The sequence below is a fragment of the Simochromis diagramma genome, unplaced genomic scaffold (assembly GCF_900408965.1).
Source record: "Simochromis diagramma unplaced genomic scaffold, fSimDia1.1 OVJJ01000516.1, whole genome shotgun sequence".
Classification (NCBI taxonomy): Eukaryota; Metazoa; Chordata; class Actinopteri; order Cichliformes; family Cichlidae; genus Simochromis; species Simochromis diagramma.
This window is the reverse complement of record NW_024386938.1, coordinates 600215-624027: the sequence shown is the minus strand read 5'-3', so window position 1 is coordinate 624027 and position 23813 is coordinate 600215. Positions and strand designations below refer to the sequence as shown.

Below are 23813 nucleotides of genomic sequence, written 5' to 3'. Positions count from 1 at the left end.
TAAATGTGGTAGGCATGCAGTGAGCTGTTCTGAAAAACAGGATCCATTGTGGTTGCAGTATCATTCGCATGGTTCAAATGTGCTGCATGCAGATGAAATAGAAAATGTCAGTGAAATGTGTTTCTCCCTTTTAATTCATTTTTCCTCATGGGTGAAAACATTAAAGAAATCATATGTTACATTCATATGTGAATCCAGGAACTTGCTGTTTATGTAATATTGTGAGGATTATTAATGTCTGATAACAAACAAAGTGTTTTATGAAGTTAATTTTATTTTCATGCAATACAATGTGATTTTTATGAGATATTCAGAATCTTTGATGCAGTTGTTAACATATATTATAAGCACATAAGCTGATAAAATCAGATATAGCAGTGTTAAGCTACTGCTGTCTCAACAGTCTGATGAGGATTCCACCCCCATCAGACTGTTTTTCGTTAACTACACCCCCTCCGTCACTGTACACAAGCGCCCAGCCCCTGAACTCTTAAGAGGTTTTTTCAAATCTCAGGCTGTTTGATTTCGTGGCTCCTTAATGTCTTGGATATTTATGCTGAATAAATGAGATAAGAGTGAAACTTTAGAAGGAAGAAATGGTAAGACATGGATCATTTCTATACTGTAGCCAGTGGTTAAATATCATTAGTTTTGTTCATTCTGTTACCATTAACACAATAATAAAATTTCAATGACATATGACATAAATATACATAAATAAATGTAAATGTTAATTCAGTTAATTATGATATTAATTATAATGTTAATTTATTTTCATCTCTTATATGACTACTCCTGATTTCTGTCCAAAGAAATAAAAAGTATATAAACAAGAGTTTTGTTGTAGATATCATCCACGTGAAAGTTAACACTAAAAGAAAAAGGGAAAGATTTGTGCAGACAAGGGCAGACGATTATATATTATATTTAGTTTGATTAATATTTTCTTCAGTGCCACATGCCAACATAATGGAGCAGGGGTGTAGTTTCCAGGGGGGTTATGACCCCCCAATAATCAGACCCAACCAATATAACCCCCCCAGTAAAATTATGAATTATCTTGCATAAATAGGCTGTTGATTTTCTTTGCTCGTTTCAGCTATTACCAGCAAAACAGTTGCATGTTTAATCATCTGGCAATTTAAAAAGATGTATTTATTTATTTAGACAGAGATCTTGACCCCACCAATGTTCAGCACAAAGTTACGTGCCTTTTAGTGAAACTATATAAATTTGATACATCAAAGGCAAAAGAGAAAGTGTAGTCATTTTGTTGCGCTGTGAATATTTTTTATATAAATGTAAGGGGAGTTAAAATGTCAGGATTTTTAGATGTTCGAACATTGTCTCAGATTTCAGTGTGCGAAAAAATGCTTTTCAAGTTGGTTGATGCACCATTTTTTAAGAATATGTGTATTAAGTATTGATATATGAAGCAATCACTCTTGTGTCCAAATTTATTACTGCAAAAATTTTATGTAAATGCATTGGGTATGCCAGATATTGACTCTCCCTATACCAGATGCTGACTTTGCATCTTTAGTACTAAAATAAATAAAAATAATCTGCCACCTGACAGCTGTTGGGGGCAGGAGCATTAGAACTGCCATCTTTGCCCTTAGGTCCTTTGCTAGCAAACTGTCTACAACGTGAGTTTGTGTGTGTGTATGTCCGCAGATGTCATTGAGTAGCACAAGGCTCCAGCTGGTGGCTGTTACTCTGATCATCCTGATGGTTTTCTATGTCATATATTTCTCTAACGTTGATGAAAATCTGTTCAAGTTTTCCAGCGCAACAAAACTAAGGTAATAATTTGTATGTGTGTGTGTGTGTGTGGAAATCCCTCCTCTTATATATTTGGCAGTGTTTGAAAGTGTTTTCATTAAATTGTCTTTAACACACACCACACGCACATGTAGAGTGCTTTGTATGACCACTTTGTTTGTGTGTTTTTGTTGCTGACCAGAGGTGAAACTGCATTTTATTTGAGGAAAGTTGGTATACTGCTATCCAGATGAAGCAACAGTCTTGCTACCCTTAATGCATCATTAAAATACTTTTTAGACTAGTCTCCCAAATTCCCATAAAATCTGAACTACTTGATTTAAATGACAATGTGATATAGAAGAGAATTTTGACCCTTTAGGAGTTCTGTATTTCCTTTGTTCTTCAGGTCAGTTTCTCCTAGGAACTTTTCATTGGCTCATCAATGTACCTGCCCTAAAGGCTCAGAACTTCTTAAAGATTATATAGCCAAGGATCAATACGAAGAGCTTGTTAAACGGCGAGCTAAGGACCTCCAACAGTACAAAACCAGGTAGAGGGTGGATGAATGAATGTTGTGTACTTTAACAGTAATGCAATGGCATTTGTAACTGAACATAATCAATTGGTATCTTTGTAAACTGTAATTAATGTAGACACATTTGGCATTAAATATTACGCTTTGGGAGTGAGAATGTGTTGCACTTCAACAGCAGAGTTGCTTCGCTTGGTGCAGTCGTGCAGTCTGTCAGCGTTAACGCTGACAGCACTAGTAAAAAGGTGATACCTGTTTCTATATCTACCCACATTTCATCTCTTCATCAGGATGGTGTCTGAACTATCCAGACTGCTGTTTGCTTCGCCTAACTCTCCTCTGCAGTATCCTATTCAAGGTTATATAGTACAGCCTTTGACCTCTACTCTCATACCAGGTATGCCAAGCCTAATATATGCAACAGACAAGTTTACCAGTGGTCTGTATTGTTGTGTATGTGCTGTATATTCTGTTGTGGAAGTTTTCCATTTAAAAAAAGCCTGCAGACGAGCGGTAGCTAACATTCTTTAATCAAAACACACAAAGAACAGACAACCAAGCTTGTGGAGAGCCTACATGTCTGCGGGACAGACGGTCAGCAGAGTCTCTCTGAGCCCAGCATGGCTCTCAGTTAAATACCTTCTCCAGGAACAAAAGGCAGTACACAGCTGTTTCACACCTTAAGGTTCACACTCCCTTGCTACCTCCCAGAGTCCTCGAAGAGACAAAAGACTCTTCCTGTGGAGTTGTCTGCTTCCCCCAACTTCCTTACTAGACCCCCACCATCTGTCTTACAGTATGGGTGTGGAACATGTTTAAATCTAGTGGCACCAAGGCATCATACAATAAAATAATGTGATTAATACATAAGTAAAAGAAATTCCTATACAATCCCTTTCTACTTTATTAGAAAAATGGTTAATAAATGTTGATCTGAGACTAAATTTGGTGGTATTTCTCAGATTATTAAGTAAACTTTAATACCTCTGAATTAGAGTCATTAGTGAGTCAAATTAACATGCAATTTCAGGAATTTTCCACGTTTAAAACATAATTAAAAGATAATTAACCAAGAGTGATAATGACCAGCAAACTTATACCTCAGCAAATGAGATGGCAAAATTAAATCTGTATTACAGCCAACATATTCACAGACAAGACAGTTGCATGGGGGTTTTAAGGAATTCATGTTGATCATTTATGCTTCAAAAACGTGTCATGGAGTCTTCCCATAAAAGGACAATGTAAAAGTAATGTCATTTTAATTTCAGGTTTAGGGCTGCATGCAGAAAACAGAAGCAGCTACAAGGTTGGTGTTTCTCCCTCACAGCTAATATGAACTGTACAGGTTGGCTGGTTCATACAAGATGCCTCCTGAACATATACATTTCAAACATTAAGGGCCCTGATTCCCTGATTTTGTGATCAATGTGTGGGGCTGACTTTAATTCAGCTTTAGGATAAATGAAAGAAAAAACACAAACCTCACTTATGGTCTGATGTACAGTATAAAATAGCATCTTTCTTTCCATCTTCAATAGGTATTCCAATGTTACACTGACATAGCATAATTTCATACACAGTTTATTTGTTTTGTAGACGACTGTATAGGATATTCTGAGTGCTTTTTAAATTTATTCAGGCCTTTCTTTTGTAGGTATCTTTAAGTGTGTCTAAAGGCATCCTGACCACAAATATTACACCTGAACAGACAATCATCAAAGGTGAGATTTAGTAAATAAGTGACTATATTGTAGGGGGCATTTTTGTTGGATTGGTTTTTGGACCACATGCCAGATTAGCAGCAAGGGTCAGAACTTTTCAGCCATGTGGAGAAGAAAAACAATCTCTTACAAATATGAAATATAAAACATTTACAGCAGTCTTGTCATGGGCTGGGTCTGGGACCCAGCATTTTCTGTTCATTTTGCATTACTGACATGTACTGTAGAAGACATGCTAAGTTCTTGTTGTTTCTATCATTAGTTAGGATTGCGTTGTTTTGTATTTTGAAATTCTTTAGTCCTTGTTTATCTAGATCCTGTTGTGTCGTCACCCCTTATGTTCCAGTCTCCCTTGTTATCAAGTCAGTATTGTCTGCCTCCTGTCTTATTTTGAAAGAACCTGGTTTTCGTTGTTCATTGTATTTAGTTTCACTTCCCCTGTCCCATTATTAGGTTCATGTGTGTCAGCTGTTTCCCTGTGTGATTCCTGATCCCCCCCTTGTGTGTTTTTAGTCTGTGTTTTTCATTGTGTTCTCTTTGTCAGAACGTCTGTGTCACCACGTCTAGTCATAGCACTCATAGTCACAGTCATCATAGAAATCATAGTTATCATAGTCATCGTGATTAGTCACAGTTATCTTGTTTCGTTTTCCCAGTTTAGTTTAGTAGCAGTTTAATTTGTCGCCCAGTTTGCCTCGCATTATTTTGTATTCATGTTTATCAGCTAAAATAAAACGTCTCACTTTTGGTTTAACTCTCCGCTCTATCTCCTTTTGTGTCTGAACCTGGGTCCTCGTTCTCACTCTTGCACAATCAGCAGGTGTGGATCTAGAGAAATTTTCTTAGGGTGGCAGAGAAATCAAATGGGGTGGCAAAATCAAAGCCTTTTTTTTCAAACACATATGCAGATGGTTACAATGTTGTAATGATTCAAATGTATTAAGTATACACGCTTTTCATATAAATGTAGTCTATAACTTAATTCTTTTCTGTAGCCCACATGATTAAACACGTTAGTTTGACATAAAATTCACATAAAACATGTGAATTTTGTTTTTATGTACTGTAGGTATATATATATATCTATATATCTATATATATATATATATATATAGATATAGATATATATATATTTATATATATATATATATATATATATATATATATAGAGATATATATAGATATATATATATATATATATATATATAGATATAGATATAGATAGATATATAGATATATATCTATATCTATATATAATAAATATGTAGCCCAATACGTATAAAATCCAGAAAGCTGCACAACATGGGGCAGTTCATTTACAAACACATGTCACAAGTTTCACTGTTTTTTTTGTTAGAAAAAAATCTAATTTTTGCATGCTTAATTTACACAAAATGTCAGAAATCTGCACCGTCATGAACAAAAATTTAAATGATTTAACCCTCTGAGGTCCAAAATATGACTGGTTATTTTTGACTCCTTTTGATTTTACATTTGTATTTCACCTTTAAATTGTTTCATTTTTTTCCTGTCTTGCTTGGTATCATTCTTTACAGCTCAACCTCACATGTATTAATTTTGTTGTTTTTTTCATTGACATACTGTATTATCACAACTGATCTGAAATCACACAAAAAACACAAAATCCTTTTCACACATTTTGTAAACATCTACAACTATTTATCTAAAAATACACCTGGAATTTTTTACAATTTTGAACAACCATTTAAAAATATTACTCTAACTAATAATAGAGAACAATTGAGTGTCAAAATAAGATGCCCCACAAATTATTATGTGTTTGTCGGACACAAGACAGAGGAGAACCCCACAGGGATAAACCCTGCAGGCCTGACAACAGGAGTTGTGTCACTCCTCCGGTTTTCTACCTGGTCACAGTGCTTACATTGCAATATGCCTTTATGACAGTCATTAGTACCCTCACTGACACACAAATTAAAACAACGACTACACAACACACTAACTACACACTCAAAGCTAAACGTCACAAATCTCCCACATCTAAAAACTCGATATCAATATCTCTCTCTCTCTGTCACTCGCTCTGTCTCGCTGCTGTCATCTCCAAAACTTTCCCCTCTTCCTATCTGTCCTTAGAAAATGCTTTAAAAGAAAACAAAACAAAATACAAAACAAAACATGACAATAGTTTTTAGAAAAAAGCATGGCTTATATTATATTTTTTCTATCATAACTCTGGATTTACTGGCCTGTGATTAAAATTTAAAAAACGGTGTACACTTTGTAGTCCGAACTTTCAACACGGGCTGAAAGACTCAGCGTGGCTGCAGCTTGTTGCTGTGTCAGCTTAAATCAGTCATGTGATTTGGAGGTGCAGCATGCCTGTGGACCACAGAGGGTTAATAACACTCACCTTCATTGTGTAACAACCAACCACCTGTGTGAAATCTGAAATTCCCATGGTGTTCTTCAAAATGTGCTATGGGCTGAACCTCTTGTTAATGGTGGAGGGGGGTAACACTATGCAGTATATTCATTTGTAGAATTTATATTCACTGCTAACTGTAACTGTGCTCAAAGTGTTAATGCTATCTTATTTTAAAACACAACACTGTCGTATGCAAAAGTAGGGTGGTACTTGGGGTGGCAAGAGATCATATTAGGGTGGCACATGCCAACCTTCTAGATCTGCCCCTGACAGTCAGCTCCCACTGACCGTGACTTGAGAACTTAATGATTTTAACAATCATCAGATGTTTCTTGTGTTATGAAACAAGCAATAACCTTGGTAATGCGACACCTTTTTATAGGCCATCACTTGGTACTGAGGATTGGCAGGGTTGCTTTCTAATTACTGATAGATTTCAGCTGGTGTCATTACTTTCCATGCCTTCTTGCACCTCCCTTTCTTCTTGTGTTTAATACTTTTTCCCTGTATTAAACTCATTATTACACATCTTGATTTACCTTCCTGTTGTGTTTGGGTCAAACCTGACCCATTTACAAATTAAAACACTCATTTGATTACCTCAAGGCCTTATGACATCCTCCACGCTATGCATTTGAACATATAAAAGTAATGAGTACCTCTTTCATTTCAGTGTTATGTTAATTTAAGAGCTGTTAAAACAGACCAGTCAATTGTTACCGGGAACACTAAAGTAAGGGGGGTGGGGATGCACACAACAGGAGGGTTTATGGACAGTTCTAGTTTCTTTGCATATATCGATTGGATATGTTACATCTGGTACATTTGTGTTATTTTTCATAATTATGTTGTATGAGAAAGCAACATACAACACTAGCAATTTGTTTATTTTTCTCAGTGTTGTTGTGAACTCACTGACTGCTTTTCAACTTTTTTTTTTCTTGAAAATGTGTCCCGCCTTTAGTTGTTATTTAAAAAATATAAGAAAGTGTGATTTCAGCTAGGCAAAAAGGCAGAATAAATAGACCTTGTTTGAATTCATTTTTATATCATCTATATAGCTTGTAGAGTGTACACTTTGTCATATTTATTGACTTTAAAACTTAAACTATTAATCAAGTAATTTTAATGCTGTTGTGAAATTTTGTGGTTTGAATTAACAGGATCTGGTAAGAACAAACTGATTATCGAGTCTCGCAGCCTGGTGACCCTCAACAACTTGCTAGCCAAAGTGTCCTATACCAGCACTGACTACCACATAAACACTGGAGACCTTGGTATGTGTTTAAGCAATGTTAAATGAGCTAGAAATTTGAAATTCTATATGAGAATAAAGTTTTGCATGAAATTTGATTGTTTCTGAATTCCGTATGTCATGTCCAAGCAAAATAAGTGGAAGCAAAAGTGAAATTAGACAAAGTGTTTTCCAGTTATGCAGTTTGTGTGCTGTTCTAAGGTTTATTGGAAAATCAGTGACTATGTTTTGTTATGTTTTTGTTTTTTTCTCTTTATACAAGAGTGTCCTTTGCACTGTATTTAATCTGAGCTTTTTGTTTTCTGATTTTAGCCACTTTCCAGTTTGAAATGCATGAAGCTGTGTTTCCAATTGCCATCAAACAGCCTCGTGTACCAGTCCTGTATGACATGGGAACAGGTAGTTTGTTCTTCCTAGGAATTAAAAATCTCTGTGATGGTACCATGTATTGATTCCTGAAATTATGGCCAATTTACACTGCCTTACTCCAATGAATGAAATGTTTCTAACTTAATTCTGTTTTCAAGGTTCTTCACTAGAGGTATACAGTTCTTTCAAAAAGTAGTTGCACCCTTCCTGATTTCTTATTGAATATTGTTTTGCATATTTCATACACTTAAATGTTGCGGATCATCAGATTAATGTTAACATTATTTACAAATAATCTGGGTAAATACAAACGGCAATTTTTAAATGTTGAATTCTTTCATTATTGAAAAAAGTGATCCAATCCCTTTTGGTGTTATTTGAAAAAGTAACTGCTCCTCATTGTTAAATTATGAATTGACTGTGATTGACCACATTTTTAATTTTGGAAACAACTCCTAGGCCTGATTACTACCACACCTGCTCAATACAGGGAGTGCAGAATTATTAGGCAAGTTGTATTTTTGAGGAATAATTTTATTATTGAACAACAACCATGTTCTCAATGAACCCAAAAAACTCATTAATATCAAAGCTGAATGTTTGTGGAAGTAGTTTTTAGTTTGTTTTTAGTTTGAGCTATTTTAGGGGGATATCTGTGTGTGCAGGTGACTATTACTGTGCATAATTATTAGGCAACTTAACAAAAAACAAATATATACCCATTTCAATTATTTATTTTTACCAGTGAAACCAATATAACATCTCCACATTCACAAATATACATTTCTGACATTCAAAAACAAAACAAAAACAAATCAGCGACCAATATAGCCACCTTTCTTTGCAAGGACACTCAAAAGCCTGCCATCCATGGATTCTGTCAGTGTTTTGATCTGTTCACCATCAACATTGCGTGCAGCAGCAACCACAGCCTCCCAGACACTGTTCAGAGAGGTGTACTGTTTTCCCTCCTTGTAAATCTCACATTTGATGATGGACCACAGGTTCTCAATGGGGTTCAGATCAGGTGAACAAGGAGGCCACGTCATTAGTTTTTCTTGTTTTATACCCTTTCTTGCCAGCCACGCTGTGGAGTACTTGGACGCGTGTGATGGAGCATTGTCCTGCATGAAAATCATGTTTTTCTTGAAGGATGCAGACTTCTTCCTGTACCACTGCTTGAAGAAGGTGTCTTCCAGAAACTGGCAGTAGGACTGGGAGTTGAGCTTGACTCCATCCTCAACCCGAAAAGGCCCCACAAGCTCATCTTTGATGATACCAGCCCAAACCAGTACTCCACCTCCACCTTGCTGGCATCTGAGTCGGACTGGAGCTCTCTGCCCTTTACCAATCCAGCCACGGGCCCATCCATCTGGCCCATCAAGACTCACTCTCATTTCATCAGTCCATAAAACCTTAGAAAAACCAGTCTTGAGATATTTCTTGGCCCAGTCTTGACGTTTCAGCTTGTGTGTCTTGTTCAGTGGTGGTCGTCTTTCAGCCTTTCTTACCTTGGCCATGTCTCTGAGTATTGCACACCTTGTGCTTTTGGGCTCTCCAGTGATGTTGCAGCTCTGAAATATGGCCAAACTGGTGGCAAGTGGCATCTTGGCAGCTGCATGACTTTTCTCAGTTCATGGGCAGTTATTTTGCGCCTTGGTTTTTCCACACGCTTCTTGCGAGCCTGTTGACTATTTTGAATGAAACGCTTGATTGTTCGATGATCACGCTTCAGAAGCTTTGCAATTTTGAGACTGCTGCATCCCTCTGCAAGATATCTCACTATTTTTGACTTTTCTGAGCCTGTCAAGTCCTTCTTTTGACCCATTTTGCCAAAGGAAAGGACGTTGCCTAATAATTATGCACACCTGATATAGGGTGTTGATGTCATTAGACCACACCCCTTCTCATTACAGAGATGCACATCACCTAATATGCTTAATTGGTAGTAGGCTTTCGAGCCTATACAGCTTGGAGTAAGACAACATGCATGAAGAGGATGATGTGGACAAAATACTCATTTGCCTAATAATTCTGCACTCCCTGTATAGGAATAACTTAAGTAGAACATGGCTGTGTCCCAATTCAGGGGCTGCATCCTCCTGAGGCCGCATCACAGCGACGGCTGCTCCATATGCAGCCAACAAATGCATCCTTCATTTCCCCAAATTGGAAGGATGGGTCGGGTGTATCCTTTGTGGCCCAACCTATCCCAGAATTCATAGCGCGGCCCAGCCAATTCCAGTTTCCAACAATGGCGGCAGCTACTTAGTTGAGGAGCGTGGCTGAAGAGTTTAAAATATTACTCTTTTTGGGTCACAAAATAAAATTAACAAATTTTCAGGCGAGAATGTAGCTGTGTCAAGTTCAAATATCTGCTCGATTTATCAAGACATCACATATTTGCAAAAAGTGCTCCGATGTTTTCGGAGACGTCAGCTCGATAGCTGACTGGGTGGTCAAGGCTAACTTGAGCCGGCTAGTACAGTGAACTCCCGACACATCATTTTCAGACCCTCGCGCAGTCTTTCACTACTCAGGTTAAACATGATATATAAGTCACTTGTTGATTAAAAATGTTATTGTTTGGTGTTTTTCAGTGTTTTATTTGTTCCTCAGTAAATCAGTTTAGCTGAGATTAAAGTTTTTTCACACAGCTGAATAAACGTCAAACAGAAAACTGATTAAACAGAAGTGTGAGATGGTTGAGAATTTACTCCAATATTCTGTTATATTTTAGATAGCAAGGAGCAGATGGCTGAGTTTATTAAACTCCACCGACACAGTGACACAAATCTGAAGGCTAGACCGTCCCATTTCACAGAATCGCACTTCTGGCCTTCTCGGACCTGGCCCACATAGACTGCAAAGGCAGGGGTCCTCCAAAGGATGCAGCCACTGCATTGGGACATAGCCCATGTCTGACAAAATGAAACTAAAAGATCTTAAAAAGCAACCCATCCTAGCAGGACCTAAAGAAACTTGAGAAGATTAAAAACAATGTCAATAACATCAATCAGTCTGGAAAGGTTACACAGCCTTTTCAAAAAGTGATGAGTCCAGTTAACCAGGATGAGAGCCATTATCCACAAATGAAAAAAGCTTGAACTAGTGGTGACCCTTTCCAGGAGTGGCCGGCACACCAAAATTAATCCAAAAATGCAACATCAGCCAGAAGGTCACTAACATACCCACATCAGCTTCTAAAGAACTGCAGTCCTTGCTTACCTTTAAGTTAGGGTCTGTGTTCATGATTCAACAATAAGAAAGAGACTGGGCAACAATGGCATCATCTGAGAATTCCTAGGTGAAAACCACTGCTGACTAAAAAGAACACAATCTCACATTTGCCAAAAAATGTCCTGATGATCTCCAAGACATTTGAAAAAATATTCTGTGGACTGAGGAGACAAACATTCTGATTTTTAAGGAGATTTGGATTCTGTTAGATCAAGCATAAAAATAACATATGATATGATATCATAAAGGAATATCATATCAACAGTCAAACATGGTTTACCAGAAAATCCTGAGGGAGACTGTCTAGTCCAGTTCATGCCTTGAAGCTCAATTACAGCAATTCTGCAAAGACAAATAGGACAAAATTCCTCCACAGTGAAGAGAAAAAAACATTGTCAGTAATCACTCGCATGAGTGCAGGTAGGTAGGTCTATCCCCCCCTTAAGAAGTGAAATCAGCATTTAAAAACTCCATTTTATATCTGAAACATTTCATTGTAGTGAATGGGGACAAATACTTTTCCATGGCACAATAGGTGAGAGAAGGATGCACATAGAGAAAAGTGTCCTACGATAACTCATTCTATGCTGTAGCAGATCACCCTACTTTTTCTTGAAATAAGTCTTTGTTTGCTTCTGTCTCTCAGATATCAGCTCTCAAGTCACCATCACAACAAAAACTTTCCAGCGCTATAGACACTTAAGAGTGTTGCTCGACAGCATCCGGCAATTCTATAGCAACGTAAAAATTATTATTTCCGATGACAGCTTTGAAACGGAGCACATTACTGGAGAAAACATTCAACATTACATTATGCCTCCAGCACAGGTATATACCTACATTCTTATGGACTAAACTAACTATAAAAAATTTAGAACATATGTCACTTTACTTTAATTCTTGAAATTTTATGTAGTAAAAGTTCTATAAAATCTGATAGGAAAATAATTCAGATTTCAGATGCATTTAAAATGTTATTAGTTAAACTTGTGTTACTTAGTTGTATCAAGCATGTTAAATTGCTGCTAATCTAACTAACTGAAGAACTAACTAATTTTCTTTGATTTGGGTAAGAACTAAATAAAGAATAAATGGACTGCAGTCACATGTGGTCACCACCACAATTTAAGGATAAATCTGAAATCAGAATTAGAACTCTTATCATTTGCAATCACCTTCAATGACTATTAGGACCATTAAGATGTGAAAGATGTTTCCTTTCTCAGGGCTGGTTTGCAGGCAGAAATCTGGCTGTTTCCCAGGTAACCACCAAGTACTTCCTGTGGGTGGATGATGACTTTATGTTTACAGAGAAGACGAAGATAGAGAACCTTGTAGAGGTGATGGAAGCGATGCCAGAACTTGACGTGGTGAGAATGAAATGGCTCCTGTTTGGGTTCATTTACTTCTATTTGCTTTATGGGATACAGGTTGCAACCAAACATCAAATATACATAGCTATTTCTGTAATTAGGTAAAAAAAACTTTTAACTTTGTAACTTAGTTTCTTTTTACCCTTTTAATACACTGATTGGCGTTCTTATGGACTTTACTCTTTCCTTGATGATGATTTATCTGATCCAGTTACAACAATACCAAATTAATTTTGGTTTTTCCAAAAATTTTGATGCATTTTTTTCATTTAATTAAATCAGTTTTAATAATAGTTAACAGCTCTAAGCCTGTCATGTTACGGCTGTGTGCAGGCAGGGATTGGACCTAAACGCAAACTCACTGACACATAGAATAAACTCAAAGCCAACTAAACTGGGAAACTAATAGAACTAATGCACACGAGGAGACACTGGGAAACACACAGCATGAGGGACAATGTGACATGGAATAGAGGGAGACTCGGACATAAATACCCAGAAGGTAACGAGGAAAGTGGAAGCACACGGGGAACACAGGTGAGGATAATTACACGTGACAGGACGGGAAAGACATGAAAACTGAAAATGCTGACACCAGACACGAACTTTCAACGCAACACAAGACATACACAGAGGCAACCTGGAGGGAGAGAGAGAACAAGAAGCAGCACATGACAGAGTGAGGAAAACACAAGGCACAAGAACTAACATCACAATATAAACACAGTTACACAAAGGGAGACACAGAGGGCAACTACATGAGGGAACCCTACTAAATACACAGGGAACCAAACACAATACAAGAAACTCAAACTAGGACACTAGGCTCTGAATAAACTAGGACAACAAAGAAAATGTACAACATAAATTTATAATAAAAAAAGGCATGTCCCGAATTCGAAAATGTGGCACAAAAACAAACCAATGGAGGCCCAGTAGAGTGCAATCAGATGAAGAGTTTATTAAGAACACACGCGTGGGAAGAAGTACACAGCATCACATCAGCGGACTTCTTCGCCCAAAATACACAGACAATGGCTTTTTATAATGTCAGGGTTAACGCCCCTCCACGCGTTATAAGAACATTATTTGCATCTTGAGAACATTATGTGCATCGTTTACAGACAATGATCAATTTTTAGAGCTAAACGCAGACACAGAAGTTCCTCTTTCTAGCATCTTTTCCAAATATGGCGATGACTTCAGGCCCTGAAGGCCCCCGTGGACTTGTCCTCATGTGAGTGAAGTTGGCCCCCCCACCTTCTTCAATTCCAACAAAAGTGGTATCAAACGTTTGTGCTACGTTTGTGCTGGTTTGTGCTGCAAAAATTTTTGTTTGTGCTGCTATCATTTTAAAGATATTAATAAAAATTTCTAGAGGTCATCAAAGGTCAACCAATCCAATGCACCACTTCCCACTGCACTCCCATCCTTACATCTTAAATCTCTTATTCCTTCCTGTTTTTCACTTCTGCTGCTTACACATGAACCCAGAATTAGAAAACTGAAAATCAACTCTTTCTTTTTTTTCTTGAACAACGCCATGAATGTTACTTAAACATTTTTGCAAGCGCATTTGAGTATTTGAGGGCTCCAGCAGCAATATATTCCTTATTAGTATTAGTATTAGTAAGAGGGCATTTTGCTCTCTTACATAGCTAAATTCAAACGTGTGTAAGGAGATTACTCTGTTGGTAAATTAGTACCTTTAGGAACAAAAATGAAAGTCTGCGAGGGGAAACTAAAAGTCATTTAATATAGACTGCAATTATTCTAACCACGGTTAGAGTATGAGCTTAAATGCTGAAATGTATATTTGGTGCAGAAACTAACAAATGATGATGCAGGATTCGGGCGATCGTGGCTCAAGAGTTGGGAGTTCGCCTTGTAATCGGAAGGTTGCCGGTTCGAGCTGGGACAGTTTCGGTCGTTGTGTCCTTGGGCAAGACACTTCACCTACCGCCCACTGGTGTTGGCCAGAAGGGCCAACACCAGTAGGGCCTGTAAGGGCCTGCGCAATATGGCAGCCTCAGGGCAGCTGTGGCTACAACTGTAGCTTGCCTCCACCAGTGTGTGAATGTGTGTGTGAATGGGTGGAAGACTGGGTAAAGCGCTTTGGGGGAGGCAAAGTGGGGGACTAGTAAAAGCGCTATACAAATACAGGCCATTTACCATTCAAAAAAATTAAGGTAATAACAGTACAATAATCAAGAACCAGGGTGAGTAAAAGATACTTCTATGAAATTTGCATATATTTGCATCACTTCTGTGGAATTACAGAAGTTAAAAGCTGAACATGTGCAATAGCACGTGCACAGTTGAAGTTGAAAGCATGTTAAAGCAAGTTTCACAGGATGTTGGGTCGAGCTGAGACAACCACAGGCTTCAGTGTGAGTGCCGCAGTGCTGTAGAATTCTGAAATCAGCCACTTCCTCAACCTTCTCATGCTATGAGGCTCACTGAGCTGTCAGCATGGTTATATGTGCATATGTCTGTGCTTTCATGAAGCCTTTAAACCACTAGTATTGTCTAACTGTAATTGTTTCACAGCAGACTGATCAGTGAGCGTGATTCTCTGTTTTAGAAGGCATTTGCATTTTCTTTCTTTTATTGGTGAGTTTTCTTCTCCCCTGGGTCTATTTACAGTTTAGTATAAAGAAGAAGTTAATAAAAAGAGACAGGATACTTGTGCAAAAAATAGAAAAGAACATACTGAACTGTGACCATGCTCCCCCTTGTGGTGGCTAGTGGGTAATACACCACACTACAATTACTACTACAGGTTTTCAGCCATCATTGTACAGTGGGGCAAAAAAGTATTTAGTCAGCCACCAATTGTGCAAGTTCCCCCACCTAAAATGATGACAGAGGTCAGTAATTTGCACCAGAGGTACACTTCAACTGTGAGAGACAGAATGTGGAAAAAAAAATCCATGAATCCACATGGTAGGATTTGTAAAGAATTTATTCATAAATCAGGGTGGAAAATAAGTATTTGGTCACCTCAAACAAGGAAAATCTCTGGCTCTCACAGACCTGTAACGTCTTCTGTAAGAAGCTTTTCTGTCCCCCACTCGTTACCTGTATGAATGGCACCTGTTTGAACTCATCATCTGTATAAAAGACACCTGTCCACAGCCTCAAACAGTCAGACTCCAAACTCCGCCATGGCCAAGACCAAAGAGCTTTCGAAGGACACCAGGAAAAGTATTGTAGACCTGCACCAGACTGGGAAGAGTGAATCTACAATAGGCAAGCAGCTTGGTGTGAAAAAATCAACTGTGGGAGCAATCATCAGAAACTGGAAGACATACAAGACCACTGATAATCTCCCTCGATCTGGGGCTCCACGCAAGATCTCATCCCGTGGGGTCAAAATGATCATGAGAACGGTGAGCAAAGATCCCAGAACCACACGGGGGGACCTGGTGAATGACCTGCAGAGAGCTGGGACCAAAGTAACAAAGGTCACCATCAGTATCAGAGTTGCATCCCAAGAACACCATACCTACTGTGAAGCATGGGGGTGGAAACATCATGCTATGGGGCTGTTTTTCTGCCAAGGGGACAGGACAACTGATCCGTGTTAAGGACAGAATGAATGGGGCCATGTATCGTGAGATTTTGAGCCAAAACCTCCTTCCATCAGTGAGAACTTTGAAGATGAAACGAGGCTGGGTCTTCCAACATGACAATGATCCAAAACACACCGCCCGGGCAACAAAGGAGTGGCTCCGTAAGAAGCATTTGAAAGTCCTGGAGTGGCCTAGCCAGTCTCCAGACCTCAACCCCATAGAAAATCTGTGGCGGGAGTTGAAAGTCCGTGTTGCTCGGCGACAGCCCCAAAACATCACTGCTCTCGAGAAGATCTGCATGGAGGAATGGGCCAAAATACCAGCTACTGTGTGTGCAAACCTGGTAAAGACCTATAGTAAACGTTTGACCTCTGTTATTGCCAACAAAGGTTATGTTACAAAGTATTGAGTTGTATTTTTGTTATTGACCAAATACTTATTTTCCACCCTGATTTACGAATAAATTCTTTACAAATCCTACCATGTGGATTCATGGATTTTTTTTTCACATTCTGTCTCTCACAGTTGAAGTGTACCTCTGGTGCAAATTACTGACCTCTGTCATCATTTTCAGTGGGGGAACTTGCACAATCGGTGGCTGACTAAATACTTTTTTGCCCCACTGTATGTATTAACAACCAACACACACATTTCACACACATAAAAACTTTTTTAATTGTAATATGGAGGTAAAAAGGTTTTACCATACACATTTAGGGACAAATGTGTGGCTGCTCGTCTATAAGTTTGTTTCTGTTTATATCATTTCTGACCTGGATCATTTACAAAAGTCGCACAAACCAGGCTTTCTGCACTGTCACCTAACGCTCCCTGAAATACAATAACTTCATAAACGACTTCTCTGATTTTTTAGCTGGGATTATGCCCAATTGTGCTGTTAAGAGGCAATGTCATCGAGCAGAACAGATGTGATGGATGGTCCCAGCACAGAGCCTTGAGAAACTCCACATAGCAGCTCTGTGGATTCAGACTTAATCTGGTTTGCAGACACATTAAAACTCCTATCAGATATGTAGGAAGAAAACCACTCAAAAACAGAGTCTGCCGTGGTTTTTGTTACAGCCTCCAAGAGACTTTCCCAACGTGTGGTAATCCAACTGCTCTCAGAACTGTTCGGTCCAGTGACTGCTGTCAAACAAATCCTTTTTATGCTGACACAGAGAAACTACCAGCTGACATAAACACATCAGGTTTTTATTCTGGGTTAAAATTAGTATTGTCAATAGATAAAAAAAAAGACTTAACTAATTAATTTCACAATTTTCTGTAATTGATCGCGATTAATTGCAATTACTTGATGAATAGCGTGGCTGCAATTACACTTTTTAAACTTTATATTTAAGCTTGTAACAAACATTTATGCAATATAATGAAGTAAATGGAGAATAAACACAAAGAATGTGTGCTTAAATTCAGAGAGAATTTGAACAGTTTTCTTTTAGCACAGGTTCTCTCCTGTGAAATACAACTTTTTTTAAAACCTACATACTAATAGCTAAGTATACACTAATATATAATATATATATTAGTGCTCTCAAACGATTACAATTTTCAATCGGATTCATCACAGGGTTACTGTGGATTAATTTTGATTAATCATGATTACATATAATTCATTTTTAATCAATATTAACTGCATTTCATTTTGCATGAGCAAACAGACTCGAGAAAAAAGCGGAAAATATACGCACTTAACATGTTTATTGACATCTTGTACATTCATGTTAACAAAAAACTCTGTAAACATTTATCCTCTCTCGCTGTCACTCTTGCAGAGTCACTTCAAGTCCTTGAGACGAGGAACCAAAGCTATGTAAAGTGCGTGTTCTCAACGACATTAACAGGTGTGCAGTTTGTTGCAATCCACTTGGCAATTGTGTCAGTCAATATGTTCGAAGCAGACTTACTGAACCCCCAATGCTTCGTGAGTGGTTTGTCGCAAGTTGGGTGACGCGTTAGCCAAAGTCCTAGCAGCATCCCCGGCTAATGTATGCTTCGCATCAATGTGATATTTTAAGCTGCAAGTGCTTTGGTGAAAAGAAAATTCCTTCTTGCACAATGTGATTGATTCAGCTGCCCGTCACTACCAGATCCACTGCCCATTTGCGTATGTGCGAAGGTAACTCTACTTGGACAAACTGCCCAAAATGCGTTGACAGAAACATTTCAGGGATTTTGAGTCATTCTGCACTCCAGATGCGTTAATAGCGTTACTAAAATCGCATTAATCGTGATGATGGCTTAATCTACGTTAACGCGTTAATTTTGACAGCACTAGTTCAAATGTGTCAGTGCTAGCACTAGCAAGAAGCACTAGCGATCATGGCTCAAGAGTTGGCAGTTCGTCTTGTAATCAGAAGGTTGCTGGTTCGAGCCCTGGCTCCAACAGTCTTGGTCATTGTGTCCTTGTGACACTTCACCCGTTGCCTACTGGTGGTGGTCAGAGGGCCTGGGTGCGCCAGTGTCCAGCCTCGCTTCTGTCAGTGCGCCCTAAGGCAGCTGTGGCTACAGTGTAGCTGCCATCACCAGTGTGTGAATGGGTGGATGACTGAATGTAGTGTAAAGCACTTTGGGGTCCATGGGGACTAAGTAAAGTGCTATACTAATACAGGCCATTTACAATTTAATTGGCCTTGGTTATGGCAGGTTAAGACTCTACAGAACGTTGTAGAACCACATATCAAAGGATTTAAGTGAATCTTTGTATATATTTGAATATGTGTGAATAATTCTGACCATCTGTCAATTCGAGAAAAAATAATTAAAGTCAAACCAATTCTTTTGTTAAGTAATTATAATTTTAAGATGTACAGTCATTCCACCCAGTTAAAACATCAGTCTACATAAATAATTAAAGGCTCAAAATTATTTTGGCATTCATGCCCAGGGTGGGCATTAATATCTACAAAAGAAGTTCATCCTCTGCTAATACTTCTGTTATTGCTGTTATTGTTAATAATCTAGTTCCTTTATACTGCTGTCTTCTGTCAGGGCTGGCTCATTATATCTGTACCGTTCACTATTATTTCTATTGTGCTGTAAGCCTTTGGATCTCCGCCTTCCTTCTCTTCTACTTCCTAAGTAGCTTCCTTCTAATGCTATCATAGTACTAAGCTACCAGGTACTTTCCGACCAGTGTGGATGTTGGTCTGCTTATCTATAGTTCCCACATGTGTTGCATGTTTGGTCTATTTTTTAAGATAAAATTCTGGGTATTTTTCTCTACTATCAAAGTAAAGCCAAGCAGAGATGTGATATTCTGGTGATGGCACTGACCTTTGTGTACTCTTTGTGTACTGTGCTCATATGTTTCCCGGAGGTTTGGCTCTTACGCCAAGTTTAAAGTGCATGTTTTTGTGCATTAATGTCTTTTCAAACCACCAGATGGCAGAAGTGAGTAAACATTAACAGACGGAGATGGATTACTGCTGTTCAAGCTGAAGGAAGTCTCATCACTAAGCAGGCCAGAAGCAAAACCTCAATTTATATTTATATTTTTAACATGTACCATGATCTTACTCGAAGACACCGTCATGCACAAAGACATAATGTCATTTAATTTTACACATTCAGTCAAAGTTTCACATGTAAATTTGTTCATTAAGAAAGCTGGTGTACTGCACTGCTGTTGTGAATAATCTTAAAAGGAATTAGTTAAAAATTTACACCAGAAGGAGACATTAGCTTTGCAGCAAGATGCCTTTGTGAGGCGCCAAGCTGTTTTCAGTATTTTATTTGTTTCATCATTCTTTATAATATGGTGAATGAAAGGCATCTATCAAGACGCATTGAGACTTAAATCTGAGCCAAACATTAAGGCTGTTGTTACGTTGTTAAACACACAAACACAAACACACACACAGACACACATACACAACCATTAGGTTTTTATTCTTGGTTAAAATTTGTCATTAACTTGACTTAGCTGAGGTTTATTTTTGCTCCCCAGATGTCTTGACTGACCCTTACTTCCTTGTGTGTATTTAAAGTCTCTCTTCAGTCTTTATCATTCCACTTATGGGCTCTATATTTCTTGGTCTGTTTATTAACCCCTTTTAATGGTGCATTTTGAGTTGCTTTGCCTGCTTTTGAGCCTTTGCATTTAGGTCCTTTTGTCCTGCACACCATGGTAGTTATGATAGCATAACGTATCATATAACTCATAGCTCTTGCCAAACAATGTCGAACAGGTTAGATTTGGTTTGGCTTAAAATTCCTAGAGAACCACATGATTTTGCATGTATTTATTGAGATAATATATATCTAATAATAATTATTATATTTTCATTCACTTGCTGGTAACTGAAAACATGAAAAACTATATTTATTAATGGTCCGAGAAAGAAAACAGGCTGTGTATTATGAAAATACCATGTTCTTTTTTCAAGATTGTATTAGACTTGGGAATAATTACTTTTTCAGGGTTAAAATATGAATATAATATATAATACATGTAAATAACAGTTGCATTTAGATTTTTTTCATTGTGTCTGAAACGTTTACAATTCAAACACCTTTGTGACTACTGCATAAAAAGTGTCTTGTTCTGTTTTGTCACTTAAACATGTCCGATGTGTAGATAGTGCTTGATGTTCCTAAGCCACTGCATATAACTACGACTCATAGTAATAACATATAAAAGAAAATTACAAATATCACATGTGATTTTCATTCATATATTCAGATTTTCATTTAATACATAAACGTTTTAGATAATAATTAATGATGACAGCAACCTAGTGGTTGTCATGAACAATAATATCTACATCAGAGTATTTATTAGTAAAGATTTGTTTTGTAATGTTCTCTGTTCTTGTTAGGTTGGTGGGTCGGTGAAAGGGAATCAGTTTTACTTTGCTCTCATCTATGAGGAAGGAGAAGAAATTGAAGGTGGCTGCCTTTACAGGAAATCTGGAGGGAAATTTCAAACACTTCCTGGTTACCCACAATGTTCTATGACCAATGGAGTTGTCAACTTCTTCCTGGCACGCACAGATGCCGTGCAGAGGGTGGGCTTTGATCCTAAGCTCCAGCGGACAGCACATTCAGGTAACTCCAGACCTCATCAAAGTTTGAGTTCTAAGTGGCAATTAAAGTTTTTTACCTTATGGGGAAAATGTCTCTTTCTTTCTCCAGAGTTCTTTATGGATGGTCTGGGCACTTTGCTAGTTGCCACATGTGGTGATGTGTCCATTGACCATCAACTCACAACATCAGAAAACAAGAGTCCTTTATACAACAAATTTAGATACCCTGGACAAGGTGATGTTGAGTTCAAACTGAAGCTTCACTTTTACAAAAATCATCTAAAATGCATTAAATATGGATAGAGTCCCAAAAAAATGAGAGTCACTGGTTTTAGAACATTTTATGTTTCTTTTGTTTTGGATGTTATTGCCACAGTGAAAGAAAATAAAAACAATTATACTCTGGTCTTCCTTTCACCATGTATGACAATTTGTTATTTCTGTCATTTCGTTCAAGTGTTTAATTTGGATAACTATGTGAAAATTGTAATGTCACTGCCACTGACAATTGTTTCTAAATTTTTAACACTGGTATTTTATTTATTGCTTCTATTTAAAATTTTGTTTTATTGTCTGTGAAATGTTGTTTCTTTAATCCAACTATGTAAGGAACTGAAATCAGGGAGTACTGTTTCGCTGAAAGGATGTTCATCGGGGCTGAAACTCGTGGCAGCAAGTGGCCTGGGCCTATATATATATATATATATATAAAACATAGGTGTACACCTTGTGTCATCAATTTGATTGATGGCCCCAGCCTTGACCTTTTGACTTTACCGGAAGTACTCCGGAAGTGTCTAATCGAATCCAGATGTGTGTAATATGATCCATAAGCGCGACGAATTGCATCCGGTGAGGGGAGGGGGGTACTCCGGCAGTGTCTAATCGATTCCATATGTGTGACTAATCGCATCCGGTGGGAAAAAAGGAGGGGGTTTGTGGAGGGAGGAATATAAAAACAGAGGGGCCGGCGCACACTTTTCTATGTGCAGACAAGATGGAGCCTTTCACTCTGCACCCCTGCTTTCCTCTGTACTTGGACGGGGAAGAGATCTGCTCTCCCGACGCCGTAAGCATGGGAGGCAGCAGCAGCGACTGGTCCTCATTAGTGATCAGCAACACCCCCGTCACTGTCTACAGTAACAGATGCGATGCGGCTGATTTCATACAGGTCTCAACTCCTTGTATGTGTAAAGTAACCCTTAGTGGAAAAAAAGCACATATTCAGAACTCTATCCTAAATAATTTTATTAAATCACCCCGATGAGGTATTTTGGTTTTGTGCAGCCACTCCTTTTCAGACCGAAAGTAAAGAGTTTTTCTTCATTTTTTGAGCTTCTTTTACAGCAGGTTTTCTCATTAACAGAAAATAGACAGAATCCCTAAAAGAAAACGGCCTTGTTTTACGTACAACAAGAAGGAATCAGACGACCGTCTGTTCATCCCGGTCAATTACCTCCGAGAGATCGGGATGTTTCCCCCGTCAGGTACCATAAGCGTATAAGAAAAAACCCCAAGAGAATGTATTATTTGTGTAAGACTGAGAGAGAGAGAGAGAGCGAGAGAGCGAATCGATCAAACTTTTCTACAACACGTTATACCACTCCGGCTCAGGAGAGGCGATTTAGCACGGACCAGCTGGATGACTACGCCGGATGGAAGCATAACCGGAAACGTGGCATGGACTTTCCCTTTGACCTTCATTCAGCTCCATGATCAGCCGTTAAATCTTTCCTCAATATTGCTGTAATGTAACACCAAAGTTAGTTTTTTAAGATCAGACAGGTCCCAAAACATTCCTTACACATTCCCACAGTCACTGAATAAGCATCTGTGGCACAAATAAGCTTCAGGGACTGACTTGTTTTTTAGAACCGACCTTTGACACTTGGATGTTGGCTTAATTTTTTATCCAAAGACAAATTTGACCCTAATAAAAAAAAAAAAACACAATACTGTGGTGAATACTTACCTCAACTTTGATGGGTTTTTTCACAGCTATTTATTTTGAAAAAAAGTAAACATGTTACAAGGACACATTGCACATTGCAGAGTACATGAATGGGAAGTAGGAACCCCCCTGACCTTACACACACACAACACAGACATTACATGGGGATACAGGTCAGAGATCGGTAGCGTTACAGAAAATAAAACACTGAAATATACACTACAATGGGAAAGTACAAGAGGAAAAAAAAGAGACCTCTGCTCATGCTGGGCTCCTGGGAGGACAGCATGAGAACAGGAAACAAAAAAAAACTCCTCTGAACAGAAAAGCACATAAATGTCCACAGTACAACATTATGGAACACGTGACAAGCCACAGGGTCGGGTGGGGGGTGAGGAGTAATCCGAAGCAAACACAGCAGCCATCCTGCACTGTGCTACCATTCCAGCGTGGGCTCAGACCCGCCATGTTCCCAGGAGGGAACAAGCATCGAAGGCGTTTGGAAAGGGAGGGGGGATGAGTGTGTGCATATCAGTGTATATGTATGTATGCGTGTCCAGAGTTCAGCT

At 38.4% G+C, this 23813-nt stretch overlaps 1 protein-coding gene across 1 annotated transcript; it reads left to right on the top strand.

Annotated features, from left to right (window-relative positions):
- Positions 1-324: 324 nt before the first annotated feature.
- Positions 325-23439, top strand: LOC120736929 (beta-1,4 N-acetylgalactosaminyltransferase 2-like). Its single transcript, XM_040037316.1, has 12 exons — positions 325-599; positions 1678-1805; positions 2174-2317; positions 2590-2696; positions 3571-3608; positions 3957-4023; positions 7597-7710; positions 8001-8087; positions 11944-12125; positions 12524-12667; positions 21087-21315; positions 21403-23439. Exons 1-12 carry the CDS (start codon positions 597-599, stop codon positions 21594-21596), a joined length of 1437 nt encoding a protein of 478 aa, XP_039893250.1. The 5' UTR covers positions 325-596; the 3' UTR covers positions 21597-23439.
- The last annotated feature ends 374 nt before the right edge of the window (positions 23440-23813 follow it).

Bases quoted from the DNA above. Each gene is read 5' to 3' on its own strand.
- LOC120736929 (XM_040037316.1), top strand. The intron at 1,806-2,173 runs GTAATAATTTGT...TTTGTTCTTCAG, and splicing joins TCCAGCGCAACAAAACTAAG to GTCAGTTTCTCCTAGGAACT. The intron at 2,697-3,570 runs GTATGCCAAGCC...TTTTAATTTCAG, and splicing joins GACCTCTACTCTCATACCAG to GTTTAGGGCTGCATGCAGAA.